The sequence below is a fragment of the Mytilus edulis genome, chromosome 14, assembly GCF_963676685.1.
Source record: "Mytilus edulis chromosome 14, xbMytEdul2.2, whole genome shotgun sequence".
NCBI lineage: Eukaryota > Metazoa > Mollusca > Bivalvia > Mytilida > Mytilidae > Mytilus > Mytilus edulis.
This window is the reverse complement of record NC_092357.1, coordinates 30,386,501-30,406,359: the sequence shown is the minus strand read 5'-3', so window position 1 is coordinate 30,406,359 and position 19,859 is coordinate 30,386,501. Positions and strand designations below refer to the sequence as shown.

Sequence of the window (19,859 nt, the reverse complement as noted above, 5' to 3'; positions counted from 1 at the left end):
AGCAATAATTTAAACTTGCATTTTGAAATATTTGATATGAATTAAACAGTTTTTTTTCTTTTCAAAATTGTAAAAATTTAAATTGCATTTAAATCTGAAAAAATCGCAATTATAAATGCATGCAATAATTTCTGAATTTACTGTATTCAACATCATACCATGATTCTTTTGAGTCTACACTAGATTGGTTATAAATGATGATAAAATAGAATACTTATTAAATGAATTTTTCTGTAGATTTCTGATTTCATTCCTACTCTAACTTGTTAAAAAAAAAAACTATGAAAGAGTTTGTAGATTCATTTTATATGAGGCTATCTGAAGCTTGTTTGGCTTTGTTTTCAATGGGGAAATCATGAACTTATGTAGTCAAAGGAATGACAAAATTCAATTCACCATTTCAAAATATAATGCATCCTGGGTAATATTTCCAAAAACATTGTGATTGTTTTAAAACGTTCTCAACAATAGAAATTCAACCAATGATGTCATTTTATTTTTATTTTGGTATACAAACAATGAAATAACCCATAGTCCTTTAGATTCTGAATCAGCCAATTGCATTGATAGAGGGAAATATAAAACATCAGGAAACTTACACAAGCAAAAATTCCTGAAACCATGAACGTTAGTATCAAAGATAAAAATATCAGCCTTCTGTTACATAAGGGTACCAGTAGTGTTAAGGGTTATTGAATCCCTTCCCTTATCTCAACAAGGTACCAGTATCGTTAAGGGTTACTTCCCTTATTTCAACAAAATATAAATCATCTCAGAACACAAAAAAAAATATGAACTCAGAAATTATAAAATATGGAAATTTAGTTTTTTGTTCTTCAAAATTGAGTCTACAACCTTTACTAATTGAAACAACTGCTTGACCATACAAAAACATACTGAATGTATATCTGTCATGATAGTTATATGAAAGTTAATTATAAATTCTTATACATATGCACTCTTCACATGCTTTGTAAATGCTATGCATTGTTTGTTGTCCTTATTTCCATTACACTCCCCCCTTTTAAGTACAACATATACATATAATACATGTAAAAGCAAATATATATATATATATGGACACAACCTTTAAAATCTACAACATATAAATAAAACACAACATATGTTCTTACTGTTTACATATAAATTCACATTTATAATAAGTTATAATCTTACATATAGCAAAAACCTGTCTTGAGAGACCAAACCCCTCTTTTCAAAAACCTTTACTTTGCAAAAAGAATAAGTTTTGTATATTCATGAAATCAAGATCTCTGATCGTAGATATAAAAGTTTCTGTGAAGTATTCAGTGAGTCTAATGAGACAAAATATCTCACACAAAAAAAGATAATTGTAGGTTACATCAAAATATGTAATATTTTTTGTGTAAAGAGTTAGGTAGAACCTCACCCTTCCCTAGTTTGTCAGCCTCATACAAAAAATTTGATATTTTTCTGACATTGACCAAATATTGTATATTTATTTATATGTGATCTAGTACAAAGACAACAAGCTTATTCAACATGAAACTTAAGCTGCATAAACTACCTTAGTTTTATTACTACAGTTTATCATCTCTTAAAGTTCAGAAAAAAAGAATCAATATTTTTGATATGTTAATGATGTAGTATTTGACATTTTTTTAGAACTGGACATATTAACAGAGGAAATGTTTGTCACAAGATAGCTTCTACAACATCAAAACATCCATACTTTCACAAACATCTGAATTCTGAAATTAGATGGAAACAAATAAAAAATTGAGAAAAAGGGTTGCCATTGGCAAATATTTCACCCATACTTAAGTCTGAAAGTAATAGAGGGGAAGTACTGGATTTTTTTAACAAGATGAGGTAAAAATATAAATCTTCAATAAAAGCCTCACCATGCAAAATGTTCATCTTGGTATTTTTTCGGCTAATGATGAATATTTTTATTTTTTATTTTTTTTCCTCTGAACCAAACATTTGTCTAGACTTCTTTATTTAATTATTTTAAATTTTTGATAAAACAAGTGAAGATCATGAAACAAATTGATAATTGGAATACATTACTTTTAAGTGGAATATCGATTTAAGAAATCATTAGATGTGAAAGAGGTTGAGTATAGCAGATAAACTTGGTATGAGTGTGAGATTTATATATTAATGAATATTTATGTTTTATTTTGTCAAGAGGTCCAGCTCTGTTTCAATTAAAGTAAAATCAAAAGTATAAATGATATGCAGATATAAAAATAATAAATAAATCAGTAAGCAAGATTATCATCAAAATAATATACTAATCAAAGCAGCTTTATAAAGAAAAAATAAATTAAAAAGTTAACAAATATAATTACAACGATAGTTTGTTTTCATGTCAAATCACATTCATCTTCAACTCGAGCTCTTTTACACAAATTATTGAGAAATATCTTAAATTTGTTTGCCTTTGGTGCTTCATAGGAAAAAGATTAGAAAACCAGTATAGATTTTATTGTTATAAAAGTTTGAATGATATGAGATACGAACACTGGCCATTTAATCAACTGTTGTCTGATATGAACAGAAATATGAATTGAAAGAAAATATACCCATTTGCCACCCCTTACCTTTGGGGGATTTTATCATTTGAATTGAATCTCTTCTAGTAATCATACCTCTTTCAAAGAGGTCAAAAGAAATTTTCATGAACAAAATCTTCCCACTAGTCTAACAAATAATGCTTGAATAGGTCACAGTGCAAAGTCTCCATCAATGAGTTTTTAACATTCTTTATACAAGATTTTAAGATAAATATTTGTTTTCTAATTTCAAACATAATCTAAATATATAAAAAAATATATTTAACTACCAGTATTCTCAGTTTAGAAATGCAAAGACAGAAAACAGTGAATTTAGGAAATCTACATTTCCTTTTCGCTACTTGCTGAAAGAAAAGTTCCTTGTTCATGGACCATTAGATAACGAAAGTAGAAATAAACCAGGAACTAAAATACAAGTTTACAACAAAGGAAAAAATATATGATTTTTTTATAAGCAGAAGTAAAAAGTCTAAAAAATTAAAGAGTATTTAAATAATAAACAAATATCAAAAAGCTGTGATTAGAAGCCAAAAAAAGACAAAAGCATATTTTTGTTTTGGAAAAATTACTTGAAAATAAATGAAAGTGCAGATTTATTTTAATCATAAATGGGTATGGAATTGTTTTTTCTTTATTATGTTACCTGATCAAATATAAATTATAAGCTTATAAAATGAAAATGAGTTTGAAAATTTAATTTACATTCAGTAAATTTTATGTTTATCTGTAAATTAAGATGTGTGTTATCAAAGTTTTGTATCACACATCATATTTAAGAAAAATATCAACATACTAGTTTTGTTCAAATAGAATTCTTTTCAATAATTGACATTTTTAAGTAAACTATATCAAATTTGTCCATAAACTCTTATTCTGTTGCTGGTGAATTATGATAGATAAAACAACGAAATAAACGTCTAATGGTCCTGAAAGGAACTTCTTCCTATAATCACTATCTACATGATATATATATATTTATATATTGATCTATTTTCCCAATACTAAATCTTAAAATTCCAAAATGAGGCTTTCCCTTAACGTCAAGTGACACTTTTAATAATTATTCTGCAATTATCATATTTATATAGAATGATAAAGGAATCTCTGTTGATAGTAAATTGTTTGTATAGTTATCCAGAAATAGAGTAAAGTGTTCTAATTTGATAGGAAATTATCCCAACTGATGTGAAAAAAGACTGTTTGCATTTGAATGGACGATATATGCAGTCTGCACTGTAAGCCACTAGTCAGATTTACTATGATAGGTATGTAATATTGCAATTTAACCTTGGAAAATATGACAGTATTGTAAATCAAGAAATAATTGTGAGAATTTACCCTTTATGCATATTGAAAAATTCATAAAATGTCAGGATTAATTATTGCAATTTTCTGGCACAATTTTTTCAATCCAAAATCTAATCTCATATTTGTTATATCTCTGTTCCAGTTTAAAAAGGGAACTGAATGAGTTATCAATAGAAGACAGATAATTGCTTTTTTTTAAAACAAACTAAAATAAAAACAAATACAAACTGACTTGAAAAAAATAGCAACATTTTTTGTTTAATGGGAAAAAATCCATGTAACAAAACAATGCTATAAGAAAATGAAAGACAAAAAATATATTTGTGAAAAAATTATGGTTATGAATATGATAATGACTGATACGATGTTTGAATAATATATACATGTAGACAAATACTTATTAACAAAAAGTATACATCTTTACAACACGTGCAATAATATACATATATAATGTGTGACCTCTCTATATCAAAATATCTCCTATTCTATATTAAGCACCAACATTTGCATGAAAGCTTGAAAAATGAGACATTTGTATTTTTTCAACATGATCATGAAAATTGTCAAAAACAATTTGTTCAGTTGAAGAAAAGAATTATAAATATTTTACCATCTAATAGTATATAACTTTGTTCTCTTTTTTCTCTTCTTAAAAAAAAAACCCTTGTCAAAACATTGATAATTTTAAATTAACAGTCCTGGTGCACATTTCCATAAAAAGTCTTATAAAAAGAATCATGACAAGGCCATGTCTGCGACTTTCAATATCTTTCATTTTGAACCATTAAAATTACTATGGTCAAGTCATTATCCTCAAATGGCAAGTTTTTACACTAGGCACCATAATTTTTGTGTCAACTTGTTTAGCACTTGAAAAAAATATACAGATTCATTTTTATAATTACATACAGTTATAAAATTATACCAACAACCTTTTTACAAATCATAATGGTCACATATAAAAGATCATACAATAAATATAAAAAAAAAAAAAAAAAACAATATTCAATATCTTATACCATAATATTTCCTTCTTTCGTTTATTTCAATTTTGTGACATATATCATCAATAATTTCTGTTTCAGTATCTATTTATCTAGATACTATCAAAAAAGAATGCACCAAAATATTTTGCATATTGGTTTGGACTATTCCATTTAAAAGGATAGGGGAGGGTAGGAAGTGACTTTTAAAAAACCCTCTACAACATGTCTTGAGTCACTTTAGCACACATTAAATGGACATTCATCCATATAAGACTCAAACCCAATGTCAAAAATAAAACTTCTGGTAAGAATTTTTCTGGAAAAAAGATGCTACCAATATTTTCTAAGATTCGAAAAGAGAAAAAAACTTTTGTTTTTAAAAGGAATGTTCTTTTTTTATTGATTTAAAGTCTGATCTTTTATTTGTGACCAAAGCCACAATCAATGCTGTCTTGTAAGTACATCAGAAAATAACAACCTATTTAAAAAATAATGTCAAGAATCCTGCAGAAAAATTCTGCAAATGCCTTCAATGAACAAATTACAGATTAAGAATTATTCTGTCCATGGAAAGAAAAAAACATATCTAATAAAAAGATAGTTTTAATCAATTAGTTTTCAATAATTTAATTTTTTTTAAAGTTAAATTTTTAGGAAGAAATTTTATGTTTGTTTAGTTTACAAAAACAAAACTTTAACCAATAGTTGAACAAAAATAATTGTTAAACATGATATTGCAATGTGTATTTTTCTTTCCATAGTCAGTAAATTCTTGAACACAACTTAAATTCACAAAATATAGTTCTATAACATTAATCAGCACTTGAATACATCATTTACAATTAAAATGGTGGTCATAAATATTGACATTATCCAATGAAATATGACCTTACATTCTAGCCTAGCCAATTAAAAATGTTCTTACATTTCAAAAAATGCTTTTTATTAATCCATATAATGATGGTGAAATTGGTCCCAATCTATAAAGCCACAATTAACAACAAAAATGACCAAACTATACAGATACATGATTTTTTGTTTAAATGAATATATATAATGACTTATTTATCTGAAATTTCTTTCCCTTCAAGTTTAGCATTATTTACTTTGACAAGTAATTTTAATAGTATACCCTTTTACAAACTCTGAAAAAATTATTGGCCTAGATGACAATTAATTTTTCAGCACTTTTGAATAATTGTTTTGAATATGGAAGTGTATTTTCAAATACGAGATAAAATGAGAATGTTGTAAGAAGAAAAATAATTTCTATATTCTATCTGTTTTCTTAAATTGTGTCAACTGGCGTTTTGATTTTCAATTCTTTTTGTATAAAACGACAGAAATTTTAATATGTAAAATTACCAATTTCTTCATTTACGTTACATTTGGTGGCAGAAGTCAAATCAAGTGAGAATATTCTATTTTTTCAGTCCTATGCTTTGATTTTTTTATCTTGCTATAAAAACAACTATCACAGTTTAACATATATAATTTATTGCTCCATTGTATAATGAAAACTTATGCATTTGTTATTTTTATTATGTAAATTGAAAGTTTAGATTCTTGGAATCAAAGCTGTATAAATTATACAATATATAAAATATTTGCATACATAACTACTTCATTTAGTAATTTTAAATATAAAATTTCCTTATTCTAATGTCTAGTCAATAACAGTAGTTACAAAGTACTTCAAATGAATTGAACCTATTAAAAGGTGTCATACATCTGAATTTAATGCTTGAAGGCCAGCCAATCATAAATAATGTAACATCACAGCATTCATTGACTGCCTTCTAGTGAATTATGACCTCTATTTACAAAATGTTGGTTAAGATCTGTGTTATAATATTAATTATCATTATACCAGATTGATTTTCACATAGAAATCAATTCTGGAAAAGTCATTCCTATTATTTGTTTTTTTAATCAAATATATAATCTATGTTATGTTTAAAAAATGCAAAATAATTGTTCTTTCACTAATGTATAATTATCATTATTTCTTCCTTTGTTTCTTTTGTTCTTTTTCTTTTATCTTTCTTTCTTTCTCTAGTTGTTTCTTCTCTCTATCTAATGCTATTTTAAGTTCTTTGATTTTCTTCTTAAACAATTCTCTGTCTTTACTCACTGTGATGCCCATAGTCTAAAAAGTATTAGAAGTGACAAGTTTTAAAAAATGTGATCTAAAACATCTTTATTTTTATTCATAGAAGCACATCTGTTGGTCATTTTTTTTGTATCTTCTCATGATTTCAGGTTTCATATAATCTTTCCTTCCAAAATTTGTAGTTTTTGAGCTTCCTGATAATGAAGGTAAATCCAGATAAGCGCCTTGGACGCTCAAACTAAAACTATAACTTTCATTTCTTTGCCTGCACTTATCATACATTACAAATCTTACAGGTTCAATCCACTATTTTCTACATAGGAAAATGCCTGTAAATTCAAACCCGGATTAATACATCATTGTTTATATAAGAAAATGCCTGTACCAAACCAGAAATTTGACAATTATTATCTGATGTGTTTGAGCTTTTGATTTTGCCATTTTCTTAGGGAATTTTCATCAGCATTCAGTCTTTTTGCTATTTCATTTTTTAATAAATTTTTATGTTTTATAAATACACCACATAGTTTCTCTTGCATGTCAATAACATTTCAAACCCCACCAATAGAAACCCAAATTATCTCCTGTTGCAGAATTTGTGAAGAAAATGAACAAAAGGGTAAAAAATATTTTATACAACTTTATGAACAGAGACTCTACATATCTACATAGAAAAGAAAGCCACAGCTATCATCAGAAAGGCTCTCTAATATCAATTATTCATATCTAATGACCTTCATATCAAATGACCTTTAAATCAAATCATAGTCAATAGATCTACTTAAAATGTTACCTTTAGCTTGGTCCCATCTAATAATACAAGTTGAGGTCCAGTTATATTTTTCTCAGAAAAGAGAGGAATATATTTCTCCTGTTCCAGGGCCACTAACCAGTGTCTGACATGTTCCATCCTCCACTCAGAGATTGGACAAGATTCTATTTGATTGATATTCCGCCGACTTGGGGTTGTAGATTTATCCTGAAAATTAAGTTTAGATGAAGTACTCAGTAATCAACTTACTTTCACATATATTTTTCTCAGTTTTAACCATAGCTGGGGGAGGGGTCCTTATTCCTGAGTTTAACACCCGATCCCAGAGTCCCGATAAAATTTTAATCGGTTTGCATTATTTCTATATCTACCTAATTTGAATATGTAAATTTGTACTGAGAAAATAAAAATGGAAATGTGCCCTTGCTTGCATATAACATTATAAAGGGACAGAACTCAAGTTGCTAAAAGTGATGCCACCCAAATTCAAACTTGATCTGAGTTTTGTGTTAATAAGACATTTGGTTCAGGAATCTACATGGAATTTTGCTATTTTGTATTTTAGCCGGAAAAATTGCACGGTTGGGTGACCCTATCTTTTCTTTTGATATTCTCAAAGCATTCTTTAAAAGCTATCTTCTCGTATTTTATTTTACAATTCTATCATTAGTTAAGCTTCAATCACATAATGATGTTTTTTCCTGTATAATCAGTACAAAATGTGTCATTTTGTCACAACCTGTAGCTTGAGAAAATGCCCAGTGACCTATAATTTTATTATATTTTTGAATCTATATCAAGTTATACTACGTTTTGGCAAAGTATGAACAAATTCTATCATTTTTAATTTAGACTCCCATACCACCTTCATTAATACAACAAATGAAGCTGGAAATACTAAGTGACATATCATTTATACATTACATTGGGATTTGGGAAGATTTTTTCCCTCTAAGTATTCATCCCTGACCTTCAGGGGTTAATAACATATCTAAAGAATGTATCTACCTCTGCAGCAGGAGTTCCTGAGATATTCAAAGAAAATATCGTCTTTTTCCCATCCTCATCGTCAATTTCTTGTACCATGTACGCTGACGATATATCTTCATTATCATCTAAACCTGATGAGAAAAAATGTTTGAAAAGTGAATTCGAAACTTCTCAATCAATTCTTAACTCAGGCCAATGGGTTTTGTTATTTAATACTCCGATAATATATTGAAACATTGTAAACTACAAAATTAACATTCCTTAGGAACTATCTATGTTAAATCAAACTTTTAATACATATATCAAAAACATAATTCTATTAAGTTGCATACAACATATATATATATTTTACAACACAACACATGCTGATCATTAGTACTAAATATTTGACATAACAATATAAATCTTCAAAATGCTTTCAATTTTCAATAAAGAAATATATCTTTCTAAAATCTATTTAAAGAAGTTCTGACATTTCATTCATATCAAATTTAATTGACATTCACAGGACTATAAGATTTTTACCAGTTCACAACTATTTGTTTAATTAAAGCTTTATCCAAAGTCTGACAGGGAAGAAAAAGCTATCTTTTTATATTTTAATATACAAATGTTTAGCTGTTTAAGAAATGTTCAAGTAGGGCGAACATGCATTCATTCTTCCACATTCAATTAAGTAAATTGTACAGGAATTTTTTAAATCCCTTCAAACCACATTTTCCTTGCTGATCTTTGAATATAAATGTCAACATTATATAGTGTTAAGATACATGTAAACATACAACTGAAAATATGTTTGACAGTAAAACCTGTTCATAAAGGTAAGTCTAATAACCAGTAAAATCCAAGCTTATTAGACAGAACTCTTTAAAATGAGGTTCAAAATGAATATTTATTACTAAAAGGAGACAAAGAAGATTATGACCTAACAAGAGGTGCCTTGATAGCTTGTTTGTCTGTATTCTGGAATAGACCTAAAAATGTTTACAGATGGATCAACGTTAAACTTGATCTTTTTCTCTTTACAATTGCTGTTACCCATATTGAAGGATTCATAAATGCTTGAGAAATGTCTTATCCTACCATTCAGTGTTGGCAGACATGATCAATCAGTATCATTTTCTAGTTGCAAATGTACATTTACTGTAAGATCATAGTGGATATGTTTCTTATGTCATAACTACAATCCCGTTCCCTTTTCCCAAACATGACTTACCAAATTAGACTTATTACCAGGCTTGCACTAACATGAGCAACATGACTGGTGCCACATGTGGAGCAGGATCTGCTTAACCTTTCAGAGCACCTGAGATCATCATCCGTTTTTGGTGGGGTTTGTGTTGCTAAGTCTTTAGTTTTGTATGTTGTGTTTAATTTGTGCACTATTGTCTGTCTATTTGTCTTTTTCTTTTTCAGCCATGTTGTAATCAGTTTATTTTCAACTTATGAGTTTGAAGAGGTTGGTAAAGGGTTATTTTTGTGCGTGTTTTGCCATTATCATTTCACATAATCAAAAGGTTTGTTATTCTCTGTGTTTTGTGAAATCGGTAAAAAGATCAAGGTGCAAGACATTTTTGATTGTTTGTTCATCGTGAAATGGCAATGTTATTTGCGTTCTTCCGTGAAGATACATCCCCCCTTTTATGCCCCTCTTTGAATGTCCCTCTGGTATCTTTCTCTTCTCTTTTACTGATATTGAGTAATTCATAAACGCTTCTTACCATCCAATGAGTCAGATGAGTACGTAGCCTCTAATGGACGTTTGGAAATAAGTTTAATTCCAGATCCACCTCCGTCTCCGTTTAGGTTTTTATTTGATAACAAAACAATTCCACCTCCACTGTTGTCTGATGAGCTGCTTTTGCCAAATTTAAGAAACTTTGGCAATCCAATTCCTATTTAAAACATGCAATTTGAATATGTATGTGTGTTAGTTTCACAATTGTTAGGTTCAATTGTTAGAACAAATAATAATGCACCATGCTTTTCACTCTACTGTCTACTCTTATGACATATAATTTCAAAAAGATATTATTATTGTAGGTCTCATTTTTAAGGACAAGAAAGGGATTTCAAATCCTCCTCCCCTTTTGTGACATTTTCACCACATTTTTTGCAATATTTTGTGTCAAATCAATACAATTTCATGTTGTCATGGTTACACCATAAAAGAGATTTTATTTCACCATTATAACTATTGGATATCAGATCTACAGAAGATGCTCTTTCCATAAATATACACATGCATAACACAAATACAATGTGTAAAGCCTTATTAGTTAGAAAGTAAGGGAAAGAGGGTTGTTAAAAATTATGAGTGTCAATTTTAAGTTTTTTTCCTAACTGTGAATTACTACCTAAAGTAAGGTACAGTGTCTTAAATCTAAATGGTCACAGATGGAAGGCAGACAAGTGAGTTCTCATTAATTAGTAGAATATCAATGGAAAACATTATGCATATCTGCAACTCAAGTTATCCTTCAACTTGACTTTGGGGCCCTTTATAGCTTGCTGTTTGGTGTGAGCCAAGGCTCTGTGTTAAAGACCGTACTTTGATCTATAATGTTTTACTTTTACAAAATTGTGACTTGGATTGTGAGTTGTCTCATTGGCACTCATACCACATCTTCTTATATCTATTTGGTTGAGATCGATAATAAGAGTAGACTAAATATCTGTAAAGATAATATTTCACTATCTGTTTATATATTAAAATGCATATACAAACTATACAGAAATATACATAAAAAAATTGTTCCCCTAATTTTTTCAATATCTATAAATGTTCAGGAATATAGTCTGTTTTTCATAGTAATTGAAACAAGAATGTGTCCCCAGTACATGGATGCCCCATCCGCACCTAATTTTTTTATGTTCAGTGGACCGTAAAAATGGGGGAAAATCTTTGCTTTGGCATTACAATTAGAAAGATCATATCATAGGGAACATGTGTACTAAGTTTCAAGTTGATTGGACTTCAACTTCATCAAAAACAACCTCGACCAAAAACTTTAACCTGAAGCGGGACAGACGGACGCACAGACCAGAAAACATAATGCCCATAAATGGGGCATAATAAAGATATTCTGAATTTCAATAATAAAATAATACCAAGTGTATCTTTATGCAACTGGACATAATTATTACAAGTTTAATAAAACATATACTGTGGATTCATTATTATTCGTTGGGATACCAATTTTTGTGGGTTTCGTGAGTACAGGTAAACCACGAATTCAAATGTTCAACAAATAACATATTTTCATAGGCTTTGTATACAGAGACTGGCAAAACCACGAAATCAAATATCCACGAGTATACAATTTTTCAGCAATCCACAAAAATTGATACCCACGAAAATAAATTAATCTACAGTAAATTCTATTAGCAAATACTACATGTAAAGCATCACAAATTTTTAGGGTTAACTTACAAACAAATATCTAACTTATCACAAATAACACTCGTCACATGGCAAGGTATTTACAAATTGGCATGTAAAGCATCATAAATTTTTAGGGTTAATTTACAAACAAATATCTAACTTATCACAAATATCAGTCGTCACATGGTAAGGTATTTCCAAATTGGCAATTTTCACATGTGAGCTAGATCAGACAGAAATCGACCTTATGCAAGTGCACGTATACATGTACATGTATGACTTTGTTCAATTTTCGAAATATTCAAATACGATATAAAAGATGAATATTGGTTTGTTTATTAAGGTTTTTATATCAACTATTTTTCCAAACAATTACAGACTTTGCATTAATATTGGCAGATATTCATTTGCATAAGCTTGATTTCTATCCAATGCTCAGGATTTTTTTTTATGAACTCCTTTAATGTGGAGAATATCTGAAAACAGTTTCTGTTCTGGTATATCAGATAAACTGAGATTAAAATGGACATTTCAGTTAAAATTCAATTGAAATGTAATTGATTGATTGTTGCATACTTAAGAGGTCAGATGAAGTTCAGATGAAATAAAATTGAAATTAGATCAAAATCAGATAACAGTCTTACTGTCTAGAATAAGAATGTGTCTATAGTACACATATGCCCCCACTGGCACTATCATTTTCTTTGTTCATTTGACTTTGAAATTGGGGTCAAAACTCTAATTTTTACTAAGTTTCAAGTAGATTGGACTTCAACTTCATCAAAATCTATCTCGACTAAAAACAATAAAATTAACCTGCAGCGGGATAGAAGGACAAAAAAAACGGACGCACAGACCTAAAAACATAATGCCCAAAAATAGGGCATAATAAAATAAAATTAGATCAAAATCAGATAACATTCTAGACAAAGGTCTGGTTTGAATTTAGAATATGCTGTTTACCTTTACCCGATGAAGACTTTGATTTAGAACTACTACTAGCGCCATCTGAGGATCCAGTGGTATCTATTGAGACAGTGTCAGGTATTTCTGATTCCATATTTCTAAAGTTAGGATTTGTGGGATCGTATGAAGTCTGTGATACTGTAGATGCTGTTTCTGATTGTTCTGATGTACTGTCCCTCCTAAAATAAAACAAGTATATTAACTAATTGTTTTAAATATTTTATCCTAGTGGTCACTTGAGATGTACCCAATCAATGGATGTGTAGGTTGTTTCTCTAAAATATAAGTAATATATATCTGTTCACAATTAAGGATGTATTTAGATGAGGTTTGGGAATTTTTGTCAAATGTTAGGTCTCCTTGTTTTTCCCCTAAGATACAGTGTAAGAAATTGGGCCCTATAACAGCCTTTCTTTATTTTCCAGTCAATTTTTTAAAAATAAAATATCTCAAAAGTTGCTTTATAACTCAATATTATTTGTTTATTTTGTTCTTTAACTAATGCTCTTCTGTCTTATAGTAACAATTTCTGATTCTAAATTTTTTAATTTTTTTTTTTTTAATTTCATCTTAGTACATCCTTAAAAGAGATATTTTTTTCTAGCCCATGTCTAAACTTTACAGAGCTTATGTTGTCAACTTTAATTTTTGTTGTCAAGTTAAAAATGGAGATGTATCCTTTTTGTTCCTTGAATGTGTGTATCAATGGTGTATGAATAATTATATTACACACCCTGCAAGCTTAAAAAAAAATGAACACCATTCATCTTGCAATGCATAAAATAGCAAATGATCCATTTTTATATCAAAAAGGGAGAATGTCAATAATATATCATACAATAAAACTGGCATATTTCAAAATTTATAATTGAAATGGGGAATGTGTCACAGAGACAACAACCCAACCAAAGGGCAGAAAACAGTGGCAGGCCACCAATGGATCTTCAACACAGTCAGAAAATCCAGCACAAAGAGGCAGGCTTCAGCTGGCCCCAAAACAAAATGTGAACTAATTCAATTACATTTATATCAGGTTTTTTTTCTAAATATTTTTAGTAACGTCTGAAATATTTCTGCAGTTATCCAAAAATACCAAGATGTCAACTTTCCCCTTAAAACTTATTAATACTAATTACCTGGAACTTGATTGTGAATCTGTGTCTGCCCCAAGGGGTGGGGGAGGTGGTGGAGGGATAGAAGGAGGTCCCTCCACAGGTTCTGTGATCATTCTCTCCTGCAGCTGAGCTTTTCTCTTCTTTGCATCACTTTTCTTCACAGTACTGTCACTGAAAAAAATTGCATAATACAAATTATAGACCAAATGTGAGTTCAGATATTGTTATAAATGTCATCACTAAATTGAATATTATATTAATTTTTTTATGACTAGTATATCTTATCCACCAACAATTATTAACTCATAGTAGATGCATCAACCCAATATAGCCTGTTTGTGCTGATAAGTGAACTGCAATCAATCATTCATAAAAGATGAAAGCTTAATGTAACATTATCAAATTTAATTTTTGATTTTTTTTTCTAGAATTATCTCCCTTTGACCAATAGAGAGAACTTTTGAAAAATTATTTAAGACACGAACTTGCAGTGACTTCGACATTACTGCCTTTATTTTATAACTTTAGTTTTGTTTTTATTTGATTAAATCTTATGATCCTCCACCATTTAAACACAGTATTTTTATCTTTACCCTTCATGTTTCATCCATGATTCCAAACCACTCTGTGTTTCTGACTTTATCTCCCCTCCTTTTTCTTCATCAAGAGACTGAAAAATAAAGTAAAAAATAATACCATGAATAAATTTTATTTAGTAGCTGAAAAAAAATTACTTAAAAAAAATGAACCAAAATTAGAGTGTAGGACAGCATGATTTTATATTAGCAGGTAAAGTATTTTGAGCTTGCTTTCAGTAACTAAATGCAGAGCGTTTGATTGTTGATTGCTTAACACCCATTGATATTAGTATGGTATTGTATATTATTAATCATTTGTACTTGTGGTTTTTTTTATATTTAATTTTTTATCCTTTTGTACTCTAGTTCTAGTTTTGTACTTTTTTAAGGTACTCAAGTTGTCCTACTGATGTACTTTAGAAAAATTGAAAAATCTAAAATATATTCAAACCCACAACATATGTATATGCTTTTTCTAGTCCTGATGCTTTTCTGTGGATTTTTTATTATTCATTATTCATTTGTTATTTTGAGAAATTGTTATTAATGATAGGCTAATCACAATGCCAAACACTGGGCAATTAAGAGTTTGAAATATACATAAAATGTTATGTTGAAGTCTACATGTTGAAATTCAGATGTCTTTTGGTAAAATTTGTTGTTGGGTTTTGTCTCGTTGATGTACATCCCCACATCTTTTTATATACTTAAATTAAATTTGCTTTATTTGTAATTTGGAAACAAAACACAGTTATTTCATATTACAATATATCAATGTAAGAAGAACTATAAACAAAGTTTGTCCATACCTTATTTCTCTTTGAAGGTGGGCGTCTGCTGGCCATGGCACCAGAACTAGCCAGTTGACCTTTAGATTTACTGACTGATGTGTCTAGTAGTCGTGCATCAGAGAGCACCTCATTAAATGATTCTGACAGTTGGTTGTCAATATCAGATATGGTACTGGTGTTCAAACCTGTCAAATTATCAGAATATTTGAATGATTTTTTTTAAACTATGGATCCATGACTTTCGTGGTACCATTTTTTGTTGAATTGGAGGAACATTGTACTTTTGTGTATATTTGATTTCTTTTTTTTTTTGTATAACTCTGCATACAAGTTATAGAAATTTTCCATGTTGAATATCTAATTTGGTGGATCGCCTTTAACCTCCCAACCAACAAAAATTGGTTTACAATGAATAATAATGAGTTCACAGTAGTTAATTTTATTGATAGACAAATGCAAAAGTTTATTTCCTAACTGTGACTTAATTATTTCTATGTTACTGTGGATTCATTTATTTTCTTAGATATCAATTTTTGCGGATCGAGAAAAACTTGTGTTTTCGTGGATATTGGATTTCATGTTTTTTTTAAATCGTTGAACATTTGAATTTGTGGTTTACCTGCACCCAAGAATCCTAAGAAAATTGATAATATAATAATTCACAGCAGTAATTTTGCAATACTGTGGATTCGTTTACTTTTGTGGTAACATTTTTTCGTGAATTGCAGGAACATTGTATTGTCATGGATATCTAATTTCATGATTTTGTTACTGCGACTTAATTCAGTTCCACTTATACTTGGACTACATTTTCATCAAATCTTTCTAGCAAATATTTATGCTATAACCAGTTCTTGTTGTTGTCGGAAATCTGCATTTCTTTGTTAGCCGATTTTCTTTAGCAAAGGCCCAACTGTGACTTTCAGATGATGAACAGCAATAAAAGTGCTGAACCTTTAGTTTGGGTATTGTGAAGTTCGCGTTGGTATGTAGTGTCAATAATAAATTCAAATATATCTTCTTGCCTTATTTCTATACTCACTCTGACTAACAACAGTATCCCCGGGAGAATCATCAGAACCAGACGATATGGAAACAGCATCAGATATCTGACTTTGTGTTAGCACTTTGTCTAAAACATTAAAATAAATATAAAATTAAAACGATTTTGTATTTTTGTACATAACATATTAAGCTTTCCAATTCATGCACCAGACCTTTTATGCATAGCAAACTTTATGCCCACAGCAAATACAGGATTTTTTTTTAACACTGTAATTTTTTTTAATATTTGAAATAAAATTTTGCTGTTTTTGCCTTCTGGAACATTACCGTTGTCCAAAATAAAGTTAACTTCTAAAAAACCAGGTGTAATGCACCATCTTCTACATAAGGTCAAGCTTGTACCAAGTCAGGAATATGACAGCTGTTTTCCATTCGTTAGATGTGTTGGAGCTTTTGATTATAAAAAGGACTTTCTGTTTATAATTTCCTTTGGAGTTCTTTTGTTGTTTTACTTTTTCTTTCGGTTTGATTTCACATTAAACTTTTTTTATATCAAACAATAATTTGAATTGGCTAAATACAGATTAAATTTCTTTACTGAAGTTCATAAGAAAGAAAAATAATACCAAGGTATCACTGCTACAAAAATGTGGAATGCAACATGCCAGCTGGGGTTGAAACTAGTATTATGGATTTCAGGAAATGAAAGCCTTAAAGCTCACCTAAGGAAGACTGTACTTTAACACTGGTCTCCTTTGATATGACATCTGGTACCCTTTGTGAGGCATCAGGAATTAAGACAGGTAACCCTGCTGCTTTCTGTGCTTCACCTAATTCACTCTCCAACTGGAAGATCTATCATAAAAAAACAAAAGACATTTATTGTTTATCAAACTTTTCGTTTTATTAAGTACCAAAATACAAACATTGAGAATGCAAACAATTTAATGAAATCTTGTTCCAATACTAAGATTAAACTTGATGAACAGAGATGTGTGCGAAATCACTTTCAACAGAATATTGTGTAATTCAAATGAATGTATAGGCCTTTGTTAGTTTTCTATGATTTTTAAATTTCTATTTCTTTTAGTATATTTATATGTTTTTGAGTTTAGTATGATGTCTATGATCACTGAACTAGTACACATTTTTGTTTAGGGGCCAGCCGAAGCACGCCTCCCAGTGCGCGAGTGATGATGTGACCCATTAGTGGACTGCAGCTGTTTTCTGAACTTTTGGTTGAGTTTTTGTCTCTTTGACACATTACCTATTTCCATTCTTAATTTTATAGGAATGTAATTCAATTTTTCTGATTTTTATAAATTATTACTATAGCAACTAGCTTTCAATAGAAGGGAGCACATTTTGATCCTGCTTTCCAAATTCTGTGTGTTTTTTTACTTGCATGTTTGAGTGATCATACTGTTAATAGATGGATTGCGTATGTTTTTTTGGTGTGTATTCCTAAAACGACTTGTGATATTGATATGTTTAGGGCTATTCCATTTAAATGTATGTGGGAGGGTAGGAAGGGATTTTCAAAATATATATTATAGATTTTGATGTTGATGATTTGTTTTGTGGTGAGCAACACAACTTAATCATATTATTTTTGAATAATTTACCTATTATCTTTATATATATATATACTGTGGATTCATTTATTTTTCTGGGTACCAATATTCATGAATTGAAGAAAATTTGGATTTTTGTGGATATTTAATTTCGTAGTTTTTGAAAAAGTCTTCATGAAAGTCATTGTAAAATTTTAATTCTGTAAGCATCTAAATTTGTGGATCACCTATTCCCATGAAATCCATGAAAATTGGCATGCAACGAAAAATAATGAATCCACAGTATCTGGTATTTTAATGACAACCTACCCTAACTGTCACATGATTTTGGGTCATTACAGAGTTACCTACCCTATCTTTGAGCGACTTGACTAGAGAATTATATTGCTGATCTTTTTCTGCCTGTTGCTGAAGTAAAGATTCTCTTTCCTGCAGGAAATCTTTCTCTCTGTAGAAAAACAAGAAAACAATTCAAAATACATTTGATATGCATACATGAGGAACTCATATTCTAAAAGGGTGAACAAATATTTAGAAATTTTCAAATTATTATTTTTTTTTTTTTGTGTTGATGTTTTTTTAAGCAATTCAATGATCATAACTCTATACTATTCAGAGCAGATTTTGTGGGAAATCATAAAAACTATTTTTAAAAGAAATTGTCCAACTGGCTGGCAAGAATAATCTAATTGCATGAAGTATTAAGAGCAAATTATATTTGCCCTTTATTTCCTTAATAAGTTAAAAATGTTTACAATATTTTACCTAGATTGATATTCTTTTATCAACTTCTTAGCTTTGTGATATTTATTTTCTAATTTAGAAAGTTTTCCTTATGTTTTTACCTGGATTGATATTCCTTTATCAACTTCTTAGCTTTGTGATATTTCTTTTCTAGGGCTGTAAAATCACCCTTCATTTTCTTCTCTAATGCAATATACTGGCCTTGTGATCCCTCTAATAAATCCTGAAGAAATAAATACAGAGATTGTAAAATGCTATGACAAAAAAATAACTAAAACACTAACACTATTTTTTTTCTAATGTTATATTGACAATATTTCATAAGGTGTTCAATATTACACAATACAAGTGTAAAATAGGTGGTATGATTGCCAATGATACAGCTGACCACCAGAGTTCAAAAGAAGTGAATGTAAACAACCATTTTCCACTGTACAGCCTACAACAATGAGAAAACCCAATATAGTATAGTTGGCTTCAAAAAACCCTCATAAGTATACATTTGCATGCAAGTAGATATGACATGGACTTCTATTGCTATTACACCACAGTTTTAGCATTATAAATTATTTGATACATTTTCTTCTTTAATTTCAATTTGAAAAAAACTAAACAAGAATATGTCCATAGTACACGAATGCCCCACTCGCACTATCATTTTCTATGTTCAGTGGACCGTGAAATTGGGGTCAAAACTTTAATTTGGAATTAAAATTAGAAAGATAATATCATAGGGAACATGTGTACTAAGTTTCAAGTTGATGTAACTTTAACTTCATCAAAAACTACCATGACCAAAAACTTTAACCTGAACTTCGCACTATCATTTTCTATGATCAGTGGACCATGAAATTGGGGTCAAAACTATAATTTGGCATTAAAATTAGAAAGATCATATCATGGGGAACAAGTGTACTAAGTTTCAAGTTGATTGGACTTCAACTTCTTCAAAAACTACCTTGACCAAA

The 19,859-nt window shown here is 29.4% G+C and overlaps 1 protein-coding gene across 9 annotated transcripts in view; it reads right to left on the bottom strand.

Moving 5' to 3' along the window:
- Nucleotides 1-1,931: 1,931 nt before the first annotated feature.
- LOC139502446 (neurabin-1-like) overlaps nt 1,932-19,859 on the bottom strand; it is a 54,629-nt gene continuing 36,701 nt past the window's right edge. For 4 of the 9 annotated variants that reach the window (XM_071291923.1, XM_071291919.1, XM_071291921.1 and 1 more), the window contains 12 exons: nt 18,993-19,114; nt 18,499-18,595; nt 17,296-17,428; nt 16,611-16,700; nt 15,587-15,753; nt 14,793-14,869; nt 14,221-14,370; nt 13,082-13,263; nt 10,455-10,628; nt 8,752-8,864; nt 7,765-7,950; nt 1,932-7,007 (listed from right to left, as the gene is read on the bottom strand). In XM_071291923.1, coding sequence (XP_071148024.1) covers nt 6,861-7,007; nt 7,765-7,950; nt 8,752-8,864; nt 10,455-10,628; nt 13,082-13,263; nt 14,221-14,370; nt 14,793-14,869; nt 15,587-15,753; nt 16,611-16,700; nt 17,296-17,428; nt 18,499-18,595; nt 18,993-19,114 — 1,638 coding nt within the window. In that variant the 3' untranslated portion in view covers nt 1,932-6,860. Of the gene's footprint in view, nt 7,008-7,764; nt 7,951-8,280; nt 8,632-8,751; nt 8,865-10,454; nt 10,629-11,773; nt 11,900-12,106; nt 12,197-12,535; nt 12,694-12,762; nt 13,264-14,220; nt 14,371-14,792; nt 14,870-15,586; nt 15,754-16,610; nt 16,701-17,295; nt 17,429-18,498; nt 18,596-18,992; nt 19,115-19,859 lie in introns of those variants that run through there. The other 5 variants (XM_071291926.1, XM_071291924.1, XM_071291925.1 and 2 more) reach the window with 2 other exon arrangements.